The following is a 21,753-nucleotide window of genomic DNA, read 5'->3' as shown; positions in this document are numbered from 1 at the left end:
TAAAACAGATCTATGAAACCCATGATGAATTGTGTTATATTTTCCAGCTATCCTACGTCAAGAAGATTTGATTCTTTATTAATTTCGTTGAAGACTATGACAGTAAAACCCAACTGGTGAACCTTGAGCTGTAATAAAATCACGTTTACAAAATGTTATACATATTTGTATCCTACCTACACCCAATTACATGTGACAATATAAACTAGACTTCTATACCTGCTTCGTTTACGAAGCTAAACCAATATCAGTTAACAATAACTTAACCGTTACATCCAACAAAAAAGCAAAAAAAGCAGCACTTATGTCCATAACTGTACATAACATTGCATAAGGCACGTAAGCGGCCGGCCGACCGCTCTCCATAACTCATTATCACATTGGAAACCAAACAGAATGGACGTGTGCATATAATTCACAAGAAATTTATTACAATATACACAATGTACAATATTATCTATCTAATCTCCTTACTAGTGGTCGTCGGTGCGGAATATAAATATGAAACTAAGTGGTTCACAGTACCTTTAGACCATTTTGGATTCCAAAGGAATGAGACATTTCAAATCAAGTACTTGGTGAATGAATCTTATTGGGATCAGGGGAGCGGACCTATCTTCTTTTATACGGGAAATGAGGTAAATATTACATAGTTTTAATACTATTTTTCTGTATTTTAGAGGATTTTAAAGTGCTTTGTGCTAAATTCGGTCTGCCGATTTTTATTTTGCCGTTGTTTAATTACTGTTAGTGGGTAGAAATATAAATGCAAATGCGATGTAAATATAATAAAAACAGTTTTAAAACTGTGTTATTGTTCCGTTAATCTTAACAAGTATTATTGTAGTTTAAATTCTTCGGTTATTATCACCGGCGTTTTGTTAGCGATTGTAAACAACATTGATAAATGTAGAATGTATTTATTTTAGTTATTGATAGTGGTTTAACGAGGTCAGAGGATAAGGATAAAATTATCGTGGAATAAGTGAAGTTATGTTTATTTTTGAACACTTCTTAGACATTATATATTAACCTATTATTATTATTTCACTTCGGTTTTTCTGTCTAGTTATCACATCAGAATACCTTAATATATTAGGTCGGGGAAAAAGTCTTTTCGCATTATACTTAGTATGTATGAACTTGTAAAAATATCAATATAGTTCATACCTAGTAATACCTACCTACATACTATAATGCGAAAAGCCCTTTTTCCCGACCTAATATTTGCTGTTTATTATCTTTTGTTGTAAACTAGCAGAACCGTGCAGTTTTTCCTCACATACAACTTTCGTCCCTTAATACAGCCTTTTAGGGGTTGAAATTTAAAATACACGTAGCCCATGTTTAATCACGGGTCTTCAACTATCTATATGCGAAATATCATCGGAATCGGTACAGTGGTCTTTATTTTGTGGAAGAATAACAGACTTTGACATTTATTATCAATGTGCATCTGCATTTAACCACTTATTAGTTCTAAAATAATCAAAATCAAAATCAAATCATTTATTCATATAGGTCAAATGCTGACACTTATGATAGCCAATGATACAGAGAGTGAATTTACCGCCAGTTCGGATGGTAGGGCCAATGAGAAGAGCTGGCAAGAAACTCCTGGACACTCTTTTCAATCGCCAATAGTTTTAACAATATTTCTAATAATATCTTATTACCCCTTAAAAGAGCTATAATGTATCATTAACTGTATCAAAGCTTACAGCAGTTAGCTGCAATCGTTCACGTTGTTTTTGCTTCTGGAACATTAAACCTATCAGGTCAGATACGAATCAGACTGTTTTTACTTGTATACGATGTAGATTACTGGATATTATTTCACATATTTTCCTGTTAGAAATGGTTTCAGTATATTATTATCTAGAGTTCTGAAATTTCAATGCACGCGCATGCATTCTCTGTTCTCATTTTTACTAATATTATAAATGCGAAATTTTTTGAAGATGAATGTATCATGTATGTATGTTGTGTTGTATGTTTGTTACTCTTACACGAAAAATGTACTGACCGGATTTTGATGAATTTGACACACTAAAAGATTATAACAAGCTGTTACTTATAACCTGGATTCACACATAGGATACGTTTTACCCCGGAAAATCTTTTCAAGCCGACGATGTTTCGGGCAAATGTTTGTCGATTATTGTATTTTCATATGTTATGCCGTAAGTCTTCATGTTACAGCTGTATATTTACTTGTCAGTGTGTATGCACTTGTAATAAACAATGGGTAATAATTTGCATGAATCATTGAAAATAATTAGGTATTCATAGAGCTAGATCAATTTATGTACCATTATTAGTTTTGTATAATTGTTTGAAAAACTTATTGTTACGAATTACCTATAAACAAGCTTCCTTAAGTATAGACTGCTTGTGCGAGGCATTTTTGTCTACTGAATACTATCCCTCTTATTCATAAACACACTATAAACTTATTTAATTAAAAAAACTACTATAATATGTTTTCTCTTTTTCATTTCGCTAAGGAGTGAAAGAAACAAAACTCTTTATAAGCCTATCATAACTTCATATACTTACTTATTTTTATTAATAAGAGGATATTTGTTTTTTCATCGGCATAGAACTCACTAGCTGACCCGCGCAACTTCGCTTGCGTCACATAAGAGAGAATGGGTCAAAATATTCCCCGTTTTTGTAACATTTTTTGTTGCTACTCCGCTCCTATTGTTCGTAGCGTAATTATATATAGCCTATAGCCTTCCTCGACAAATGGACTATCTAACACTGAAATATCAACAAATCGGACCAGTAGTTCCTGAGATTAGCGCGTTCAAACAAACAAACAAACTCTTCAGCTTTATAATATTAGTATAGATTTTACCCTACAATTTGGCGTCACATTAAAATTTATTCTAAATTGTTTAACTTTCTTTGTGACACAGTACCTATATGTAAATGTGTCACATTATCACACAATGTTTACTTACATAGAAATGAGTCCGTTAAGTCGGTTGGTGAGTCTTGGCTGCCCTAACGTACACAATCAGACGTAAACAATGATTTAGGTAGGTATATCGGTCTCAGGTCCCCACGGGCCCGGGTCTAATCGTTCATTGTTGAGCTACCGTTATACTTTGTAACTAAGTGACGTTGAAGGAAAACGACATGAACATAGTGCCCAACAGATAATATTAGGTCGGGGAAAAAGTCTTTTCGCATTTTAGTATGTATGAACTTGTAATAAAATCTCTTTGCCTTTAAGAATCACAAATGAATAACACGATTCCTTAGGTTTCTTTCAGTGAGCTCGTGAGGTACCAAAATATCGAGCCTTTTTTGTGTAGAGAAAAGATCTTAATACAAGTTCATACAAACTATAACGCGAAAAGACTTTCCCCGAGGGGCTGAAGGCTGAATATAGGATGAAAGTTTGTACGTGAACGAAGCCGCGTGGCTAAGTTAGTCGCTAACGGATCGTTTGCTAATATTGTAATTAATATAAACGTAATTACCATACCTACAATTAACAGTCTAGCTTCTTAATTATTTTTTTTCTAAATAGGCATTACTTATTACTATTTATTTTAAAGTAGGTACTATGCACAGATCAGCAGTAATTCGATACAATCATAACATCACTAAGCAATTGTGAAATTGTACCGAGTAGTGTAAACAATTGCAACTTGAAGCTTATAATTAAATCATGCTATATTTAATACCTATGTAATGACTATAGATACATAGGTAATAATAGGTAATAAAGAATAGTCAGCAATAAACATGTAACAAGAGACGCCTCTTTAATTACTAAAACAATTAATTAATTACTTGCAAACAATAGATTGCGATATTTGCTTAGAAATGCATTTAGTTTTTTGCAAACTAGACAAAGTTCAAGTTACGAACAATTACATTATGATTAAAATGCATCTATCACTAAAAATGTTGTAGAAATTGGCTGAAATATGTATAACTAGCTGACCCGCGCAACTTCGCTTGCGTCACATAAGAGAGAATGGGTCAAAATTTTCCCCGTTTTTGTAACATTTTTCACCCGTACTCTGCTCCTTTTGGTAGTAGCGTGATGATATATAGCCTATAACCTTCCTCGATAAATGGACTATCTAACACTGAAAGAATTTTTCAAATCGGACCAGTAGTTCCTGAGATTAGCGCGTTCAAACAAACAAACAAACAAACTCTTCAGCTTTATAATATTAGTATAGATTTTTGGGTACGAATAAAAATATTGGAGTGTGCAGTTTTCGAACACACGTTTGTTTTGATAGATAATAATTGAGGTATTCAAAGCGGTGTTATTTGTGCATTTTGGTGAAATTTAATATAACTGGGTACGTTAGCAAATAGTTTATATTAAAAGCAAATACCTGCCAACCTTAAAGAGAGTAAATTGAAGTAGCAAGTTAAAGGAGGAAATTATTTTCTGCAAAAGGGCAAATCCCATTAGTATTACGAAAGTTTTATATATTTGGATCGACGTTGATACCTAATCAGGACAAAAATACGGAATAGATTTCGTTGAAATTTGTTACACGGATAGTTTTTATCCTGCATTAACACATAAGATACATTTTCCTTCGTAAAATCCTTTCACGTGGCCGGAGTCGCGAGTAAGTTATTTGCTACTTGTATTGACACCTGTGTATAATATTTACTCCAGTAAATAACTGCGCACGAACGTCTCGGACTAATACATACGTGATTAAAGTAAGTGTTATCTTTATTCCAGGGTCAAATCGAGGTGTTCGCGAAACACACAGGATTTATCTGGGAAATAGCACCATTGTTCAAAGCGAAAATAGTATTCGCTGAACACAGGTTTGTAAAACTTTAAGTTCAATTTTATTTACCATCCCCCATTTTTTATGAAGCCCACATTACATGGCTTGAGCATATAAGGCATATAAGTTAGACATGTCTATTTAGCATTTTCAGATCATAATAACTTGCAAAGATCTTTGCAGTGCCGATACTCCAAGCAATCAAAATTATCATACCTAGTTAGAATTCATGGATCACCATTAAACCCCAATATCTGAGGTACATTTACCGGTAGTTTATCTATTCAATACCGTGTAAACTCATATATAAACTACTTTGAATAGATAAACTACCGCTTAATGTACCTACTTCAGAAACAGGGCATTAATAAACCGTTAGTAATTTTTGATAAACACATATAATTTCCAGAAGTCATTGGTGATTTGCCTTGGCTTCGAGCTCTCGATCACTTAAGGCGGTCGCTCGAAAGTCGAGTGCATATTATTATAACAGTCGGCTATCACTAAATAGGTTCTGGTGTGGAATACCTTAAATAATTTAGATATTAAATCAATGCTCTATCTATTCCAGATACTATGGCGCGTCGATGCCGTTCGGCAACAAGTCTATGGACAACGATCACATCGGCTACCTGTCATCGGCGCAGGCGCTGGCCGACTACGCCGACCTGATCAACTATCTGCAAGGAAACAACATCAAGCCTAGGTATCCTGTCATCGCTTTTGGTGGTAAGTGTTTAACATTTCTCTCACCACGATGACGACTAGACTATAGGATAAGTAACAGCAGATCTAATAGATAAACTACCGTTAAATGTACCTCAGAAACCGAAGGTAAGAAAAGTATTACGAAGCTGAAGGTACGAGGTATATAAGAATTAAAAGGATCATGGATCTTATGAAGGAAAAACTAAAATTAGTTGGGGAACACTTCACAAATATTTGTGTCGTCGAAATTTCTTTCCTAATCGGCCGTCGTCAATAGCGTACCTCTATGTTAACACAAAGTTATAGCTCTAAGATAGCAGACAGAAAACTGCAAACGCAAAATGTACACGACAGCTCTGGTGTCTAAGAATCTCGCGACTAGTACCTTTAATCACTGTCAACTCTCAAATCTCCAGGCTCATACGGCGGCATGCTAGCAGCCTACTTCCGCATGAAGTACCCTCACATAGTGAGCGGCGCGATCGCGGCGTCAGCGCCGGTGCACATGTACCCCGGCATGACGAGCTGCGACATCTTCAACAGGCTGGTCACCTCCAACTTCAGAACTGCTAACGAGAACTGCTCTATCAATATTAGGGAATCTTGGAGCGTTATAAGGTGATTTCAATTTTGGACACGAATGTTGCTATGTTAATACCACGTAAAAAAATTTACCCATTACGATCCTACTTTTGGGCAAAGGTCTCCCTCCCGTAGATAAGGACCACACTGATGAAACTAAAATGCTCATTGAATTGAAGTCTCAATAGGCAACTTAAACTAGCTATTTTTAAATATTATACTGCACGTTTGGCGCAATAACCGTAGCGCCGCGTGTGGTATGTGAATTATCAGTTATTTGGATACCATAGTACAAGCTCTGCTTAGTGTTGTGGAATCAAATGACTGTGTGTGAATCGTCCAATGATATTTATTTATTTAAACTCGCAACATATCTACATGATATCTCCACCTATTACCTCGCCGACACCTAACCGTCGACCTAAACCAAGCTCATGGTCAGCCGTCACAGCACGTTGACTCAACTACTAGTTGAAGTACCGCTAATGTCGCGCTTCGACGACCCTTAGTTAACGCCTACGCTATTATTTCATGTTGTATTGTCAAAGAATATAATATATGAACTCCCGATACATACTACATAGCTACATAATATCACGCTGTTTACATCAAACACGCATTCTTTATTTTACCTTAAAATGCCTTCTAAGGCATTATACATGCAACGCGAGAGTTTAAAAGTTATGCTGGGCAAGCGTTGCTTAACCTCAGAGATCGATCCGCGCAGCTGTTGTTAACTAAGGTACGAGCTCCTCAAATTACTATTTAAATAATGTATAACTAATTTCAGGAGTTACGCAGCAAATGCGAACGGCTCCGAATGGCTGCACAAAAACTGGAACTTATGCTCTCCTCTGAAGACTGCTGACGACCTGGACGTCCTCCTCGACTTCCTAAGCTCTATGTACTCGACCCTGGCCATGGTGAACTATCCGTTCTCCTCAGACTTCCTCATGCCGCTGCCAGCCGAACCCGTGCGGGTCGTCTGCCAGTATTTAGATAAGAAAATGACTGGAGAACAATTGTTACAGGTAAGAACTACTTGCGATCATTATTATTCATGTGATTTTTGGTTCAATTTACAGCCGTAAACACAAATTAACTCAATAAGCAACTCAAAAATCAACCTAGATGGACAGCATATAGGAGAATCGGCATATGATACGGCTATTAACTTTTCTATTTATTCTGGTAAGATGGATACGTGATTAGTTAAGTAATTAATTTGCTTTAATTCCAGGGTATAGGTAAAGTTCTAGATGTATTTACAAATTACGACAAGAGCAGCAAATGCGTTGACTACAAAGAAGGAGACAACTACGGCAACCTGGACGCGTCTGGTTGGGACTATCAGGTAATTAAGTTTTACATAAGCCCTTAAAACAAAACTTAAATAGGTACCTATGTTTACTTATTTAATTAGAAACTCGCTTAAAAAGGTCTATGCTTTCATAATACATTTTGAAATAGATATGATATGAGTAATTTTAGGTCGAGGTGTGATCTTTTTCCAAAAAAGATACATAACTTTACCTCCTTACGTTTCTTTACAGAAATATTATTATGAATTGTGTTTTAAATCCTGTCTATATGCATAATTCCTTTCACTAAAAATAACAAATCGACGGTCCCTACGTACAATAACCTAATTGCAAAACGCAAATTTTACAGGAGAGCGGTTTGAAGTTTCAAACACTTGTATCTCAAGTTCTTTCAATCGCAGAGCTATGAAATTTTGCACGAAGTCTTTATTTGTTGTCTTTTATGAGAAAATAAAATAAAAACGTTTAAATATATTCATTTTATGTTCCATTGGTCACAACCGTCGTTTTAGATCGGAAACATTCCGACTAGCATTTACCTAAGTGGTACTTACTGATCTTTACATGGGGGATTGAACAACGATCGAAATTGTAACTGCCTTTTACTAAATTTTACGTTGAGTATAATATTGAATTACGGTGTTTTCATACTGGAAGCCATGAGGTAGGGGCTGATAATAAAATAAAAAGAAATATTTTATAAACTTTTTTTATTAAATTCACAATAGGCAACCTTTTTCTTCATCATAAAGATATAAAATATTACATACCTAGTAATAATATTGAGCAATCATAATTAGGTACTTGTTGAATATGGTTGCTCGAGAAAAATGTTTCAAGTATACATCAACACTTCCAAAGAAGGATGATGAAGCGGAGATCGAGAAGGATCAAGAAGCATACACGTTAATATGCCTTTACTTAGAATCTCATCTGTATCCGTATGTTCAAAATCTTACTTACGCAAAAGAAGTGTGGGATGCATTGATAATATTTTTTGAAGACAAGGGAATAAATAGGCGCATACCTCTGATGAATTGTCTCTTGGATGAGAAGCTGGAAAACCACCGATCTGCTGTCATGAGTCACGCTCAAAAGCGTAAAGAAATCAATCAAAGTTTCGATGACGATTTGGTTGCCGTGGTACTTTTGCGAGGTATACCTGATGTTTACCGACCATTACGGATGGCACTAGAGCATTCAGGAATGAAGATTACTTCTCAAAATGTTCGGCAAAAGCTTCTACAAGAAGATAGCGCTCAGACCTCTTCAAATGAATCCTCGTCGAACTCGGCTTTAGTAGTGAAGAAACAAAACAAAACAAACAACTGCTTTTAATGTGGAAAGAAAGGTCATAAGAAGTCCGATTGCCCGATGCTGGACAAGGATGTGGTGCACGCTTACCAACGGTTTCCTCGAAGTCGAAGAAAGTTGCGTTATGCTGTTTAAGTGTTCACTGTCGGTGCACACATCCTTCAGCCCCTCGACGTTTTATCTCGATAGTGGAGCCTCGACACACATGAGTTTTCAGAAGCAGTGGTTAAGAGACTTTAAGGTTACTGATAAGAATGTTGTGACGTGAGCAAATGATGATAGAATGTCAAGTGAAGGCAAAGGTGATATTATAGTTAATGTGAAAGGAGTTTTGTTAACTGTAAAAGATTGTTCCTTTGTGCCTGGCTTGAAGTTAATCTTTTGTCGGTATCTAAGTTGGTAAAGAATGGATGGAGAGTTATTTTTGATTCTAATGGCTGTAGGATGTTTCACCAATCGATAAGCGAGATAACGAGTAAACTTGTGGTTACTGCTAGTGAAGTCTCAGGTATCTATAAGTTGGATGATTGTTTTGCTATTGTAGATGGTGTTTTGGCTACGGTTCAAGTTGAAGACTCGTTGGCACTTTGGCATCGTAGATTAGGGCATGTTAACTTGAATGATTTACGGAAGTTGCCTAACATCGAGGTTGGAGGTAAAAGTGTAATGGAACCTTGTGCTGCTTGTATAAGAGGTAAGGCACATAGATTACCTTTTCCAAAGGGTGAAGCAAGGCGAGCGAAAGACAAACTCAGTTTATTACATGCTGATTTGTGTGGTCCCATGTCGGAACGTTCTTATGGTGGAGCTCGTAACATGTTCGTAATAGTAGACGATTTCACTAGTAAATTTCTTTCTTAGGGAGAAGTCTCAAGCTTTGAACTTTTTCAAAGACTTCGTGAGGCATGTGGAGAAAGAAACACGTCTGACAGACCCAGACAGTATTGAAGATGCGGAGGAGAGCTCAGACTCAGCAGATGTGGATACAGATCCTTGTGTTGAATCTGTGGAGCCTGTGAATTCAAATGAATCTGATGCTGAACATTGTGATACAAGAGTCAGAACAGTAAGTGTGAATATCGAGGAAGAGCCTAGGTATCCTTTGAGGAATAGGCTTCGTAGCGTACAAAGTGGACTATATTGCTACAACAGTACATGCAAGTTAGAGGAAGAACCACGTTCGTACAAAGAAGTCCTTCGAAGACCTGATAGCCATGAGAGGATAGCAGCGATGAAGTGGGAGTTGGAGTCCATGAAGGAACACGATGTTTGGAAGGTGATTGAGAAACCCCCTGGAGCCAAAGAGAAGACGTCGGTTGTGGCGATTCCAATATTTCTACTATACTTGAATCTGACAGTATTTTATCACCGAGCAAATTTGAAGCTAATGGAGCCGAGGGTGGCGTAGGACTCATTTTTGCATGGATTTGAGCCAGATCTTAGTGTTCATCTTTTGATGCTAGCGAAAATGGACCCGAAAAAAATAACAAAAAACAACGTAACATAACAGAAATGGTAATTACTTACATTTTAAATTAAATATTCCCGATGTAAAATAACTTAAGTGGCAGTTACTTAAAACAGTAGTATATGTTCTCCCACGTAAAAACACGTTTGTAACACTTAAGACTTTTTGATTCAAAACATTCCCAAGTAAAATAACGTCACTACCAAAAGCGACTAATTACGTCGGAATTGAATAAAGCTTGTTTAGATAACCAAAAAAGTAATTTAAGTTGATAATGTAATTAAAAATAAACTTTTTACTGACTAATAATTAAAGTTAAAGAAGGTACAATAAAATAAAACGTCAAATTCAACTTACCTGATGATATTTTGATGGTTTTACCTTTATCTTTTACATTTTTCATTTTCTTTTTTGCGCGAGCGCAACAAGCCCGCATGTGGGAGTTACGGGGGAGGCGCGCGGGGGTGTTGTTGACTTGCCAATGTAAAATGTCTTAACTCTCACTAGTGACATTTTACATTGGAAGTGTTGTAGTTCTGGGGTTTGTCGAGTGTTGATTTAGGGTAGAATTAAAGCATTTTTACTAAATTTTCTTTAATCAATCGAAAGTATATGACAACCGGAAGGTCACGGAAACAAAAAAGGCAAATCCCGTAACTACCACTTGAGGGAATGTACGTAGGGACCGTCGAAATGTTGTGCAATCCTTAAATGGCATATAAAACCTTTTTTAACTTTTCCAGGCGTGCACAGAGATGGTGATGCCAATGTGTACTAACGGCAAGACGGACATGTTCGAGCCAATGCCATGGAACTACACCAAGTTCGCTGAAGGCTGCCACAAGAAGTACAACGTGTACCCTCGCGGGGAGATGGCGAGGCTGGAGTACGGAGGGAACAGGCTCCAGGCGGCCTCTAACATTGTGTTCAGTAATGGACTCAGAGATCCTTGGACGGGAGGTAATACACATACACATTTACTACGTTTAGTTGCTAAGTCTTATTACTTTTGCTTTTATCGATCGATAATTTAATATTAGAGGCTGGTTAGGAACACAATAAGGAATAAAGGAACTGCTTTATAAGCCTGTCTAGTCATCGCGTAATTGGCTTCAAAAATAAGGATAGGTACAGGTCAGGTAAAAAGCTCGTAGTAAAAGCGGAAAAGTGTGAAAGTTTAGGTTTCACTTGCTATATTTTAAATCCTATCTATCCTATTCGCGAAAATTAGCGTACCTAAGTATTTTTAGCGTGATAAATGATATAATTTCTTCACTTCTTATAATTTTACTTTTTTTTGTTCCAGGTGGAATCTTAGACAGCTTGAGTGATACAGTGAGAGCAGTAGTCATAATAGATGCAGCGCATCACCTCGACCTAATGCCCAGTAACCCTAGTGACCCAGAACCAGTCAAAATGGCCAGAGAATTCCACAAGCAGCATATCACGAGGTGGATAAATCAATTCCGTGAACAATATTTTAGTACTCGAAAGTTCTGAGTTGTGATAAATGACGTTAATAAATTAATAAATAGACTTATTTTTCATGTTTTGTTTCTTTTACCTTACCGGTATCAATCTAGAATAGGAATGGAATGTCTGCCCTATTTGTTGTAGTGTTACTGCCATTATGGGGAACATAGATTTAACCATTTAGCTAATTCTTCCCAACTCTCTCTCTCTTCCTTGCTAATCGGCCAATATATTGGTGAGGTCAGGCCTTTCACGCGCTTTAATTGCTCGAGAAAATACTATAAACACATTACTAATCAAAGGTATATCCTCCATAAAATCAAAATAGAATATCAATAATATTACGTTTCCTTCAGTGCCATCCCTAACGATTAGTGACGACCCTAACCAAAGATAACAAACGTCAATCTGACAGCTGGCCATGACATTAATGACATTTCCAATTTGAGGTTAAAGTTACCATGGAGGCCGAAAACGATGTTTGTTTACAAGAATCACTTATCGGCGTTATGTCGACCACATGTAAATATTGCAACGAAGCGGAGAACAAACAGGACAGGCCGGGGTTAATATGTGAAAGTTGTATTTGTTTTGTACATCTGTCCTGCCTCCGAAGACCTGGGACGCCCGGTGACTTTGCCTGCGATGTTTTCTTTGATTTTACTTGCGAAGACTGCTCTCCTGATAAAAAGGAGTCTATTGCTAGGAATAGATTCCCTTGGTAAGTAAAGACGCTCTTACTTACAACTAAAAACCAGTAGTACTGTGTCAAACAACAAATATAAACGCTATAATAATTTGTTTACTATTTTTTATTCGTTATTTCATTACAGTTTAGTATAATCTATATAGCTTTTACTAAAGAAGGTACTTCAGAACACCATAATTATATTACTTAATTTCTTCAGCATTTAAAATAATGTAATAATATTTAATGAACCAAAATTCAAGCAAAAATTAAGTACATAAACAAAATAATAGGTTTCGGTTTTAAAGTAAATCAGTGTATTATATCAATTCTTAGTGCAGAGATGTATTTATAAAAAAAAAAAGAAAAAAGTACATGTAACTCTCTGCCCTCTGGTATAGTAAAGGCACTCCATAATAAAAAAAAATAGAATATCTATTACCAACATGTTTGTCTCTACTTCCAGGGTAAATGTGATCCACCTGACTCTACACCACCTGAACATGCACTCGTATGGCATCAGCAACCATGGCTACTTTCACTACAAGACCCACATTTGTGCATTCATTGATAGAAACTGGCAGTCACTGTTCGGGACACAAGCGTAAGTTTATAATTAAATTATAGTTAAGAAAATAATGATTTAAATGTGGACAATATATATTTATTCTTGGAGTTTCATTGCAGAGACTATTGATCTGGTCTTATTGGCATAATTACATCCTTTCTGGAACTCTGTAACATTAAACTTATTTTACCTTTAAGTTGAGAGGGTACCTCTTTCTTACAAGAGTAAAGTAGGTAATGGACCTCTAATTTTTACAGAATAGCAATACAAAGTTGCCTACCACAAATTTAAACCATCCAGGTTTAAAATTTTTCTTTCCAGGTTTAAATTGTCTCTGCTATGAAATGATGATGAATGGAAATGATGGTTGGAATGATATTTGTCAAGCCAAATAATGATTATCTTGATTATGGCATTAGCCCTGGTTTTTGTGCACAATCACTTATATCACTTAACAATCATGACTCCTTTTTTCATATTCCAGTAAACAGAAAAAGAACTGGGTGGGTACAATAGCAGGAGTGCTATCAGTATACAACAAGCTGTTCTTCCAGTCTGGCTCCGTGGTGCTCGGGGAGACTGGCTGGTGGAAACTACTGCATAACTTCTCACCTGCTGTAGCTGCACATATTAGTGAGTATTTACTCTAATTTATTTATAAATCAATGAGATTATTTTTATATAATAATCTATACTAATATTATAAAGCTGAAAAGTTTGTTTGTTGGTTTGAACTCGCTAATCTCAGGAACTACGGGTGCAATTTGAAAAATTATTTCAGTGATAGATAGCCTATTTATCTAGAAAGGCTATAGGCTATATATCATCACGCTACGACCAATAGGAGCAGAGTACCAATATAAAATGTTATAAGAACGGGGAAAATTTTGACCCATTCCCTTATGTGACGCAAGCAAAGTTGCGCGAGTCATTCAATTAATAAGCTGGCAGAGGTATACAATATCCAAACTTAAGAAAGAGCGAGATATGTTAATATACTAGTTTGTTTTTTACAAAAATAATTTCAATTATGCTTCATCACATTTTACTAAGACCTATTTTTTCTTTCAGTACAAGAAATAGCGCGAGATAAGCCTAAGGTGCGGCCGCGCAACCAAATGTCTATAGACAAGAATCTCTTCCTCATGAAAGTTACTGAAATGGGTAAGTAAGACAATGAAAGTTTTGTAGGTTGATTTGGAAAAAATTCTGAGATCTTTCACAGTTATCTTCTTAAACGCGAGAAGCTGCTGAGCATGACCAGGTATCATAAATATAGACACGTTTCTGTTAAAAATGACAGTGAATTTTATTAAATCCATACTTTGTTAATCCCAGGATAATGTTAGAGATACAAAAGTTTTGATTTCATTTTTTTTATTATCTTTGTTTAAATTTGGACAAAGCATATTATTATCACAAAACATGCGTAAAATGGCGACCAATTTTCCGATCTTTCATTGGATTCCCCTTAACATTACTTTGGCAATGAAACGTAAAACCAACTTTTATCTCTCAGGTTACAAAGATCTTATAACCGATGAATGCAACAGTCCGCCGCACGTATTACAAACCTCTTCCGATCCGGTCCCGTGCAAGAAGAGGCGAGTGGACTCTGATGAGCTCAGTGGCATTTCAAGCGCTTCCTACTATGACCAGCTGGACTCTGATAGCAGGTAATAATTACATAAAAATACATACTATTAATACTGCTTGTGGCACGGTCGGTTGTGTATACAACAGCTGATGACGATGTCACGGGTACACTTCCCGGATTAGGCAAAGTACTAATAAATTGGTATTTTGTAATGTATATTAGAAAAGACGTTCTGTATTAGAAAAAAGTTCATACACATCTTAGCATTTAGTTTTTTTAAGACATAAAAGACAACAACGGCACTTAGAACTTGCTCTTATGTGGCGGTGAGCCAAGACAACTAGTTGTGGATCGCACAAATATTTGTTCCGAGTGGGAATCAGACACAACCTGGCGATACAATTGTGCCTGCTGACGCAATACCTGTTGTTGCGTCGGGATGTAATGATAACGTGATATTATGAATTTTTATTTTGCAGGAATGACTTAGGATCAGAGAGTACTCTAGAGGAGTCACTAAGCATGTTGACGCCGAAGGACTGCACGTACTCGTGGAACGCACACATGGAGTTCCGTGGCTTCGACTTCGCACCTAACAACACTGGCGTTTGTTCACAGGTACTTATCCCATTCTAAAACTATATATTAGGAAAAAAATACTTCTTTTTTAATTTATTTTATTCTAATTTTCGATTGATTATAAATAAAACCGCCTGAGTGCAAGTTTGACTCGCTCACGAAGGGTTACGTACCATTATTTGAAAAACGAAAAAAAACATATCTTTTTTTAGTATTTGTTATTACATCGGCAATAGATATACACCATGTGTGTTTCTACTCTTTGTGTGTAACGAACCCTAAAAAGATTTTCTGCAACAAATACCTTAGTGATTGTGACATTTGGGTCTAAGACCTAGATAAAGCACTTGCCAGTCGTTGGTTCAATGTCCCACCAAGTAATAAAAATGATACAAGTAATACTTTTCGTCTAGTTCAAGATTTTAATGGTACTAATATAATATTAACTTATTTCCAGGGGCAACAACTTGACGAATACACGGAAAGTTCTCCACTAAACAAAGTATTTCAACAAAGCGACTCTTCAAGTATTCACTCCTTCCAGCAATCGATGTTATACTACGATTCAGACTCTCGGAGCGGCCATGACACCGACCAGGACCCTCGCAAGACCTTCGACAAGCCAAAGAAACCTCCTGTTGAAGACAAGCCTATAAGACGCGAGTCTCTATTCTCTAACGAACTAAACTCTATAGATCTTCCTTGGGAAGAGGTACTACCAAAAGCGGAACCAGATGTGATAGAAATGTCGCAATATGAAGAAATACAGTTATTAAAAAAGATCGAGAATATGATACCTAAAGTTAAGGAGCCCAATAAAAAAGCTTATTTGTGTAGATTGAAGGCGAAACTTGCGTTACGACGGTTGAAGAGGCATAAGCATTTGCCGTTATTTGATTTGGATAAGTAAGTTAGTTCTTTAGTACCTACTTAGTAAACAGTCTTGTATGCAAGGTGAGGTGGAGGTATACAACATTGAGTGCGAGTTTCACGGCTTATGGAGAACTGTCAGGCAGACTATCTGCTAGATAAAGTGATATAGATGATAGTAAATGCGTAAAAACTACTGTTAAAAATCTAGTTGATAAACTAGATTTGATGATGATGACTTATTCACAATTTGTGAAACTGGCCATTAGTGTATTTGAGACATACGGCATTTCTAATTGTATACCCTAGATTGGCTTAGATACATTGTGCATGCATCATACAGGCTATGCATTTAGCTGTCGGAAAGTAAGTGCAAAAATACATGGAATATTTTACATAAAAGTCCTATTACATGGGACTAACATTTTTAACAGCGAAAAAGTGAGCATATTTCATACACCTTTGCCTAAACTTATGGGTATAACCAGGCATAATATTATGTATGTATTTAAAGTATATTATGTGATTTCATTGTTTCTAATTTGTTGTTTGTTTCAGAGCTGTAAAATTACTAGGTGGATATATTACAGAGGATCCAAGAGTCGTTATAAATTCAGAAAGAGTTTTGGACAGGTTCCAAAGATCTGTAAGTATTACTCTTTATTTTATTAGTGACTAGCTGACCCGCGCAACTTCGCTTGCGTCACATAAGAGAGAATGGGTCAGAATTTTCCACGTTTTTGTAACACTTTTTACTGTTACTCTGGTCCAATTGGTCGTAGCGTGATGATTTTTCACGAAAAATATTCTCAAAATTATTTATATCTCATAATATAACGAAGTCGCGCTAAGGCATATCCGCCATTAAAACAGTTGCCATGACAACAGACTTTTGTTAATTCAAAGTCCTTATAATTTTGAATATTCGCGATTTCGTTCGCCACCTGAATTTTCCCGGGAAATGCGTCATTTTCCCGGGGTAAAAAGTAGCCTATGTCCTTTCTCGGGTATCAAAATATCTCCATACCAAATTTCATGCAAATTGGTTCAGTAGTTTAGGCGTGATTGAGTAGCAGACAGACAGACAGACAGACAGAGTTACTTTCGCATTTATAATATTAGTATGGATTGTACTTCGTGTCCATTGTTTTTATGTTTGTAAAAGTCCTTGCGACGCAAGAAATTTTATTTATTTTTAGTATATTTTACCAGGGAAACTTTTATTTATTATATTAATCAACATTTTAATTATATGTCATCTTTCTACAGTATTTAATAGACAATCTGTGCGGCACAATAGCGAGTACCAACTATGGCACGCTACTTCTCTCGCACATCGAACCCACGCCCTTCCAGTCGCCATACTCGGGCGTCACCCTCAAGCCGTACATACGGAGAGACGCAGAGTCCACGCCGACCTGGTTGAAACTCATGGATGAACTACTTAGAAAAACTAACAAGTAAGAAATTGAACATTTTAAACTTTATTATTGTTGAAAAAGGTGTAATTTAGAATCTTATCGAAGAACTCAAGTAGATATTTCCACGCTTATGTACGACGCAAAATTCCATAAATTCTAATTTTAAGGGTGCCGTACCGAAATAATAAAGCCGGTACAATGATTTCTGAGACTAGTCTGTCTGTCTGTCACCAGGCTGTATTTCATAAAAAAGACATTTTGTTTTTTATAATAATGTTAAACCAACTCCCTAACCAAAATGAAAGGCTTAAGCACTGTCCTTAATAGGTTTAAAAGTTGCTTTTCGCGACTGAGGAATCGAACTCTAGACTTGGACTATTTATTGCTACCGAGCCTAAGACCTCGCGATCAGCACACTAATACACCTGTAGCTCGGTTCTCTACCACTATCGACTACCGACTACCGGCTGATGGTCGATCTGTCGATACTCGACAGTACAGACTATACAGAATTGCGCTACTGGACTACGGAAGCACTCTTTAATTCCTTACACAGTCTATATTCGTTCACAGACATATAAAAGACTACAGTCCACCTCCCCGCGCCACACTGGACTACTCGTACGTACGTCCACAACACATCGCAGCTGTCAACAACCTGTGTGCACAGTTCTTCTGGCCTGGGATTGACTGTGAGTTATACAGACTTAACCTACTTAGAAAATTGTTCAGTGCCTTTGTTGACATATCGAGCTTATACGTGTCTCGAAAGGCACGTTAAATTGTGAGACCTAGCTGTCATTTTCAAAGATCTTTGACAGTCGTTAACAGTAGTCAAAAGCTTGAAAGTCTGACAACCAGTCTTATCGAAGAGTACAGGTACAGTGTTATAACCCAGGTTACTGCATTGTGGAGGTCCGAAAGACAGTCGCTCCGTGAAAAATACTCTCCAGGTGTATCCCATGAGACTGGGAGTCGGACTCCAACTTAGTTGAAAGAAAGGTTAGGCTGATTATGATGTTTGTTCATTAGTGACGGAAGCGCTGCAGTACCCGGAGTTCAGCTGCGTGGTGACGTACGGGCGCCTCGTGGTGGCGTGCGCCTTCCTCGTGCCGCGCGCCGCGCACAGCGACGCCTACGTGTCCTTCGTGCTCACCAGGCCCGAGTGGAGGAACGCCAAGATCGCCACCTTCATGCTCTACCACTTGCTACAGGTATCTAAATATATCTGTTTTCATCTGGTTGTACTTTATGTCCGTTGTTTGTATGTTAGTAAAAATCCCCGCGACACAAGAGCAATTCTTAGTGCAGGAATTGTAAAAAAATATATATTCTCAAAGGTGACTGACTCTGATAGTGATCATTCAACACACAGCCCAAACCACTGGACGGATCGTGATGAACTTTAGCATGCACATGTGCATGCTAAAGTAGCACATATGCATTTAGCATGCACATGCGCATGCTAAAGTAGCACATATGCATTTAGCATGCACATGCTAAGAAATTATTTTGGTCAATTCCAACAACACAAAACAACAATTTTGGAATGTAACAAATGTAAAAATCGAACCCACGATCCCCGCCCTAAATAGTAGGTAGTGATTAGAAAAAAGACCAGTCATAATGCGGTGATTTACTAGTCTACCTACTCATTGATAAATGATAGCAATTATCGCCAGTCGTCACGTGTCGTCATAAGTAATGATAAGCGGCACGCGACTACACTTAGCACCTGTTTGATGCTCGAACATTGTAGAAATTCAAAGACTTTTATACAGTTTACATTTTTTTACTGTCCCACTGCTGGGCAATGGTCGTTTTGAGGGAGGGTTTAGGCTTTGAATCCAACACGCTGGCCGAGTGCGGTTAGAGACCTTGAACTCTGCAAGAAATGCGCAAAAAATTCAATAAATGCTAGGTTTTATCACAATGGTTGCTGGTTGTTGTCTGCATGGTTGTTGTGACCAAACATTAAAATATTTGTTGTTTCAGACTTGCACAGGTCAAGATGTAACTCTACATGTATCACCAACAAACCCTGCCATATTTCTGTATCAGAAGTTTGGTTTCAAAGTAAGTATATAGTATGTTTATAGACGTAATTATTTAATATGATTACTACAGTATATTGTGGTGTGACCTCACTTCGCTATGCAAACTTGGCTCACACACAATTACAAATAACCCAGTGCAGTCCCACCATTGGAGATAAGCTCAAAACAAGTACAGGTAAAATAATAACAACTTATTCTGTAAAAAAAGTTGTTTATTCACTGTGGTTTACTAATAAAGCCTTCATATAACAAATAATCATAAATCTTCCTAGTTTTGTTCACATCTATTTTGACTATCCTCCTTGCATCAAGCAAGCGGAGGAAGCCCATCTTACTGTTTTGTGTTACAAGTTGCTGCTTAATCTCTAAGTAGTTTTCTGGTATCAGTCTTAAATTAGAACAGAGTACTTTCTCAGCTTCTGTGAGACGGTTGAACCCTGGTAAATCAACAATTTCCAACGGCATTGATGTGCGTTTATACTTCAACAACTGATTGTTCTTGCCAAACATTTGTACATGTTTCACAGGTGACTGACTGTCAAATTTCTTGGACATTACACTTGTGGAGTATTTCTGCTCCTTAACTATCAAATCATTTTCCTTCTTCAGCTGCTTGTATAACTTTGCTGCATAAAGTGTCCGGATACCATTCTTACGGTACTCTGACAACCTCGAAATCCTCTGCATAAGTTCATATTCTAAACTTATGGACTCCATAAATGCATCAAATTGCATTCCAGTCATAAACTGCATAAAAGAGAGCAGCCTCTCAGACTTCTGTCTTGTTAATGTCGAGTCAAATTTCTGCAGCCATGAAATTAATTTATTTGGCATTATTAATCCATGATTTTGGATTATTTTATACCTTCTTCTTCTTTCTCTCAGTCTTGTGTTTAAAGCGCTGACCAGAGACACTTTTAGTGACTCCATACAGTCATCATCATCATCTGAATAACTGTCCTCTATACTAAAAATGCTCTCTGCATTATGATCATAACTGAGTTCAAATTCAGATCTGTAAGCATTGTATCCAGCCAGATGTTGATCTGAATTGTTATTTCTTGGTGGGTTAGTGCATATATCTGTGTTGTACAAATATGGTATGACTGGTTTCGGAAACAAAGACTGTTCTGTTTCAGGAAGTAGTTTCAATTCTTTGTACTGAACATTTTCTATGTAATACTTTTTATAGTGTTCCTGACATTCGAGTTTCGATCGTGTGTGTACACTTTTGGATATTTCTTCCCAGTTGCCGAAACCATATGTCGATAGAGCCGATAGCAATTTGCATTCTTCCTTAGCGGACCAATTACAGTTGTCAAATAGCGGAAAATCGTTTCGTCTAACGGCGTACTTGTGGTCATTTTTGTGAGAATTTACTTCCCTTCCGGACGCGAAACATGCTGTACACAAGTTAGCATCGCATTCGACACATTCTATAAACGGTTCATGTGCTATTTCACTGCATGAATCACATTTACTCTGGAGTATATCATTGGACATTGTTCACAGGTCGAGGAACTCATACAAGACTTCTACGAAAAGTACTACGACATAGAATATAAAGGTTGTCGACACGCACTATTTCTCAGACTTGTAAGATAAATAAACGCTGCAGTTAGAATTTGTATGACTTTTATTTAGACAGTTACAAAAATTACAACTTATTTCAAAAAACATTCCACCGTATTTGATATTGGTTAACAACAGCTGTCAGTGTACTCAGTGTCAAACTAATCAATTGTATAGAAGTAATATTACGTTGCCAGCAGTAATATTCCTGTACAAATGTTGCATTTGCAAAAAAAAAACAAGATAGCCAAGTTTTTTTCGAAAACGAGGGATTTCTTATAAAACTGTGTTAACATTTACGTGAAGTGCATAGTGTAGTATTACATAAAGTATAAACTTTAAGAGTTCGAGCAATTTTCTAAGACAGACATAGGGGCTGGACTCTTGACTGACTAAGATGTTTCTAGAAACAAAACTCGAAATTTTATTTAAGCTATTGAAACTAATAATAAAAATGAATAATGGTGAAATAAATAAAAGTATTTACAGTACTTAATAGTATTTCACGCGATTCACAACAAAACTATTATATTATTTATGTATTTAACCTATTTCGTACAGAAACCTATAAGTGTCAACAAAAACAAAAACGTCAATAATGATTCTTGCTGTAGAGAACGAACTGTTCTCCTCAATCGGAACGTGATAAATGACGTGAACTCTAGTACTTTCCTGCGATTCTGAACAATGAAAATTATTTTCATCTCTTTCTGACAAATGTGAATGTGCTAGGCACGTTCAAGCTTTTGT

At 36.7% G+C, this 21,753-nt stretch overlaps 3 protein-coding genes across 3 annotated transcripts; 2 read left to right on the top strand and 1 right to left on the bottom strand.

Moving 5' to 3' along the window:
- The first annotated feature begins 295 nt into the window (after positions 1 to 295).
- On the top strand, positions 296 to 11,725 carry LOC142986581 (lysosomal Pro-X carboxypeptidase). Its single transcript, XM_076135132.1, has 8 exons — positions 296 to 638; positions 4,733 to 4,821; positions 5,356 to 5,513; positions 5,909 to 6,110; positions 6,865 to 7,105; positions 7,315 to 7,428; positions 10,922 to 11,138; positions 11,485 to 11,725. The coding sequence occupies exons 1-8, from the start codon at positions 444 to 446 to the stop codon at positions 11,676 to 11,678; spliced, it is 1,410 nt and encodes a 469-aa protein (XP_075991247.1). The 5' UTR covers positions 296 to 443; the 3' UTR covers positions 11,679 to 11,725.
- Positions 11,726 to 12,031: 306 nt separating this feature from the next.
- Positions 12,032 to 21,157, top strand: Atac2 (Ada2a-containing complex component 2). Its single transcript, XM_076135040.1, has 13 exons — positions 12,032 to 12,372; positions 12,806 to 12,943; positions 13,392 to 13,540; positions 13,979 to 14,071; positions 14,427 to 14,583; positions 14,984 to 15,122; positions 15,541 to 15,989; positions 16,512 to 16,599; positions 17,223 to 17,413; positions 17,948 to 18,066; positions 18,407 to 18,588; positions 19,370 to 19,450; positions 20,944 to 21,157. Exons 1-13 carry the CDS (start codon positions 12,113 to 12,115, stop codon positions 21,034 to 21,036), a joined length of 2,139 nt encoding a protein of 712 aa, XP_075991155.1. The 5' UTR covers positions 12,032 to 12,112; the 3' UTR covers positions 21,037 to 21,157.
- Positions 19,626 to 20,952, bottom strand: Ada2a (Transcriptional adapter 2A). The gene has a single exon (XM_076135243.1). The coding sequence runs from the start codon at positions 20,932 to 20,934 to the stop codon at positions 19,648 to 19,650; it is 1,287 nt and encodes a 428-aa protein (XP_075991358.1). The 5' UTR covers positions 20,935 to 20,952; the 3' UTR covers positions 19,626 to 19,647.
- Positions 21,158 to 21,753: the final 596 nt, after the last annotated feature.

Source organism: Anticarsia gemmatalis, chromosome 1 (assembly GCF_050436995.1).
Source record: "Anticarsia gemmatalis isolate Benzon Research Colony breed Stoneville strain chromosome 1, ilAntGemm2 primary, whole genome shotgun sequence".
NCBI classification, from domain to species: Eukaryota; Metazoa; Arthropoda; class Insecta; order Lepidoptera; family Erebidae; genus Anticarsia; species Anticarsia gemmatalis.
Note: the sequence above shows the minus strand (reverse complement) of the source record. Positions and strands in the feature narration are given on the sequence as shown.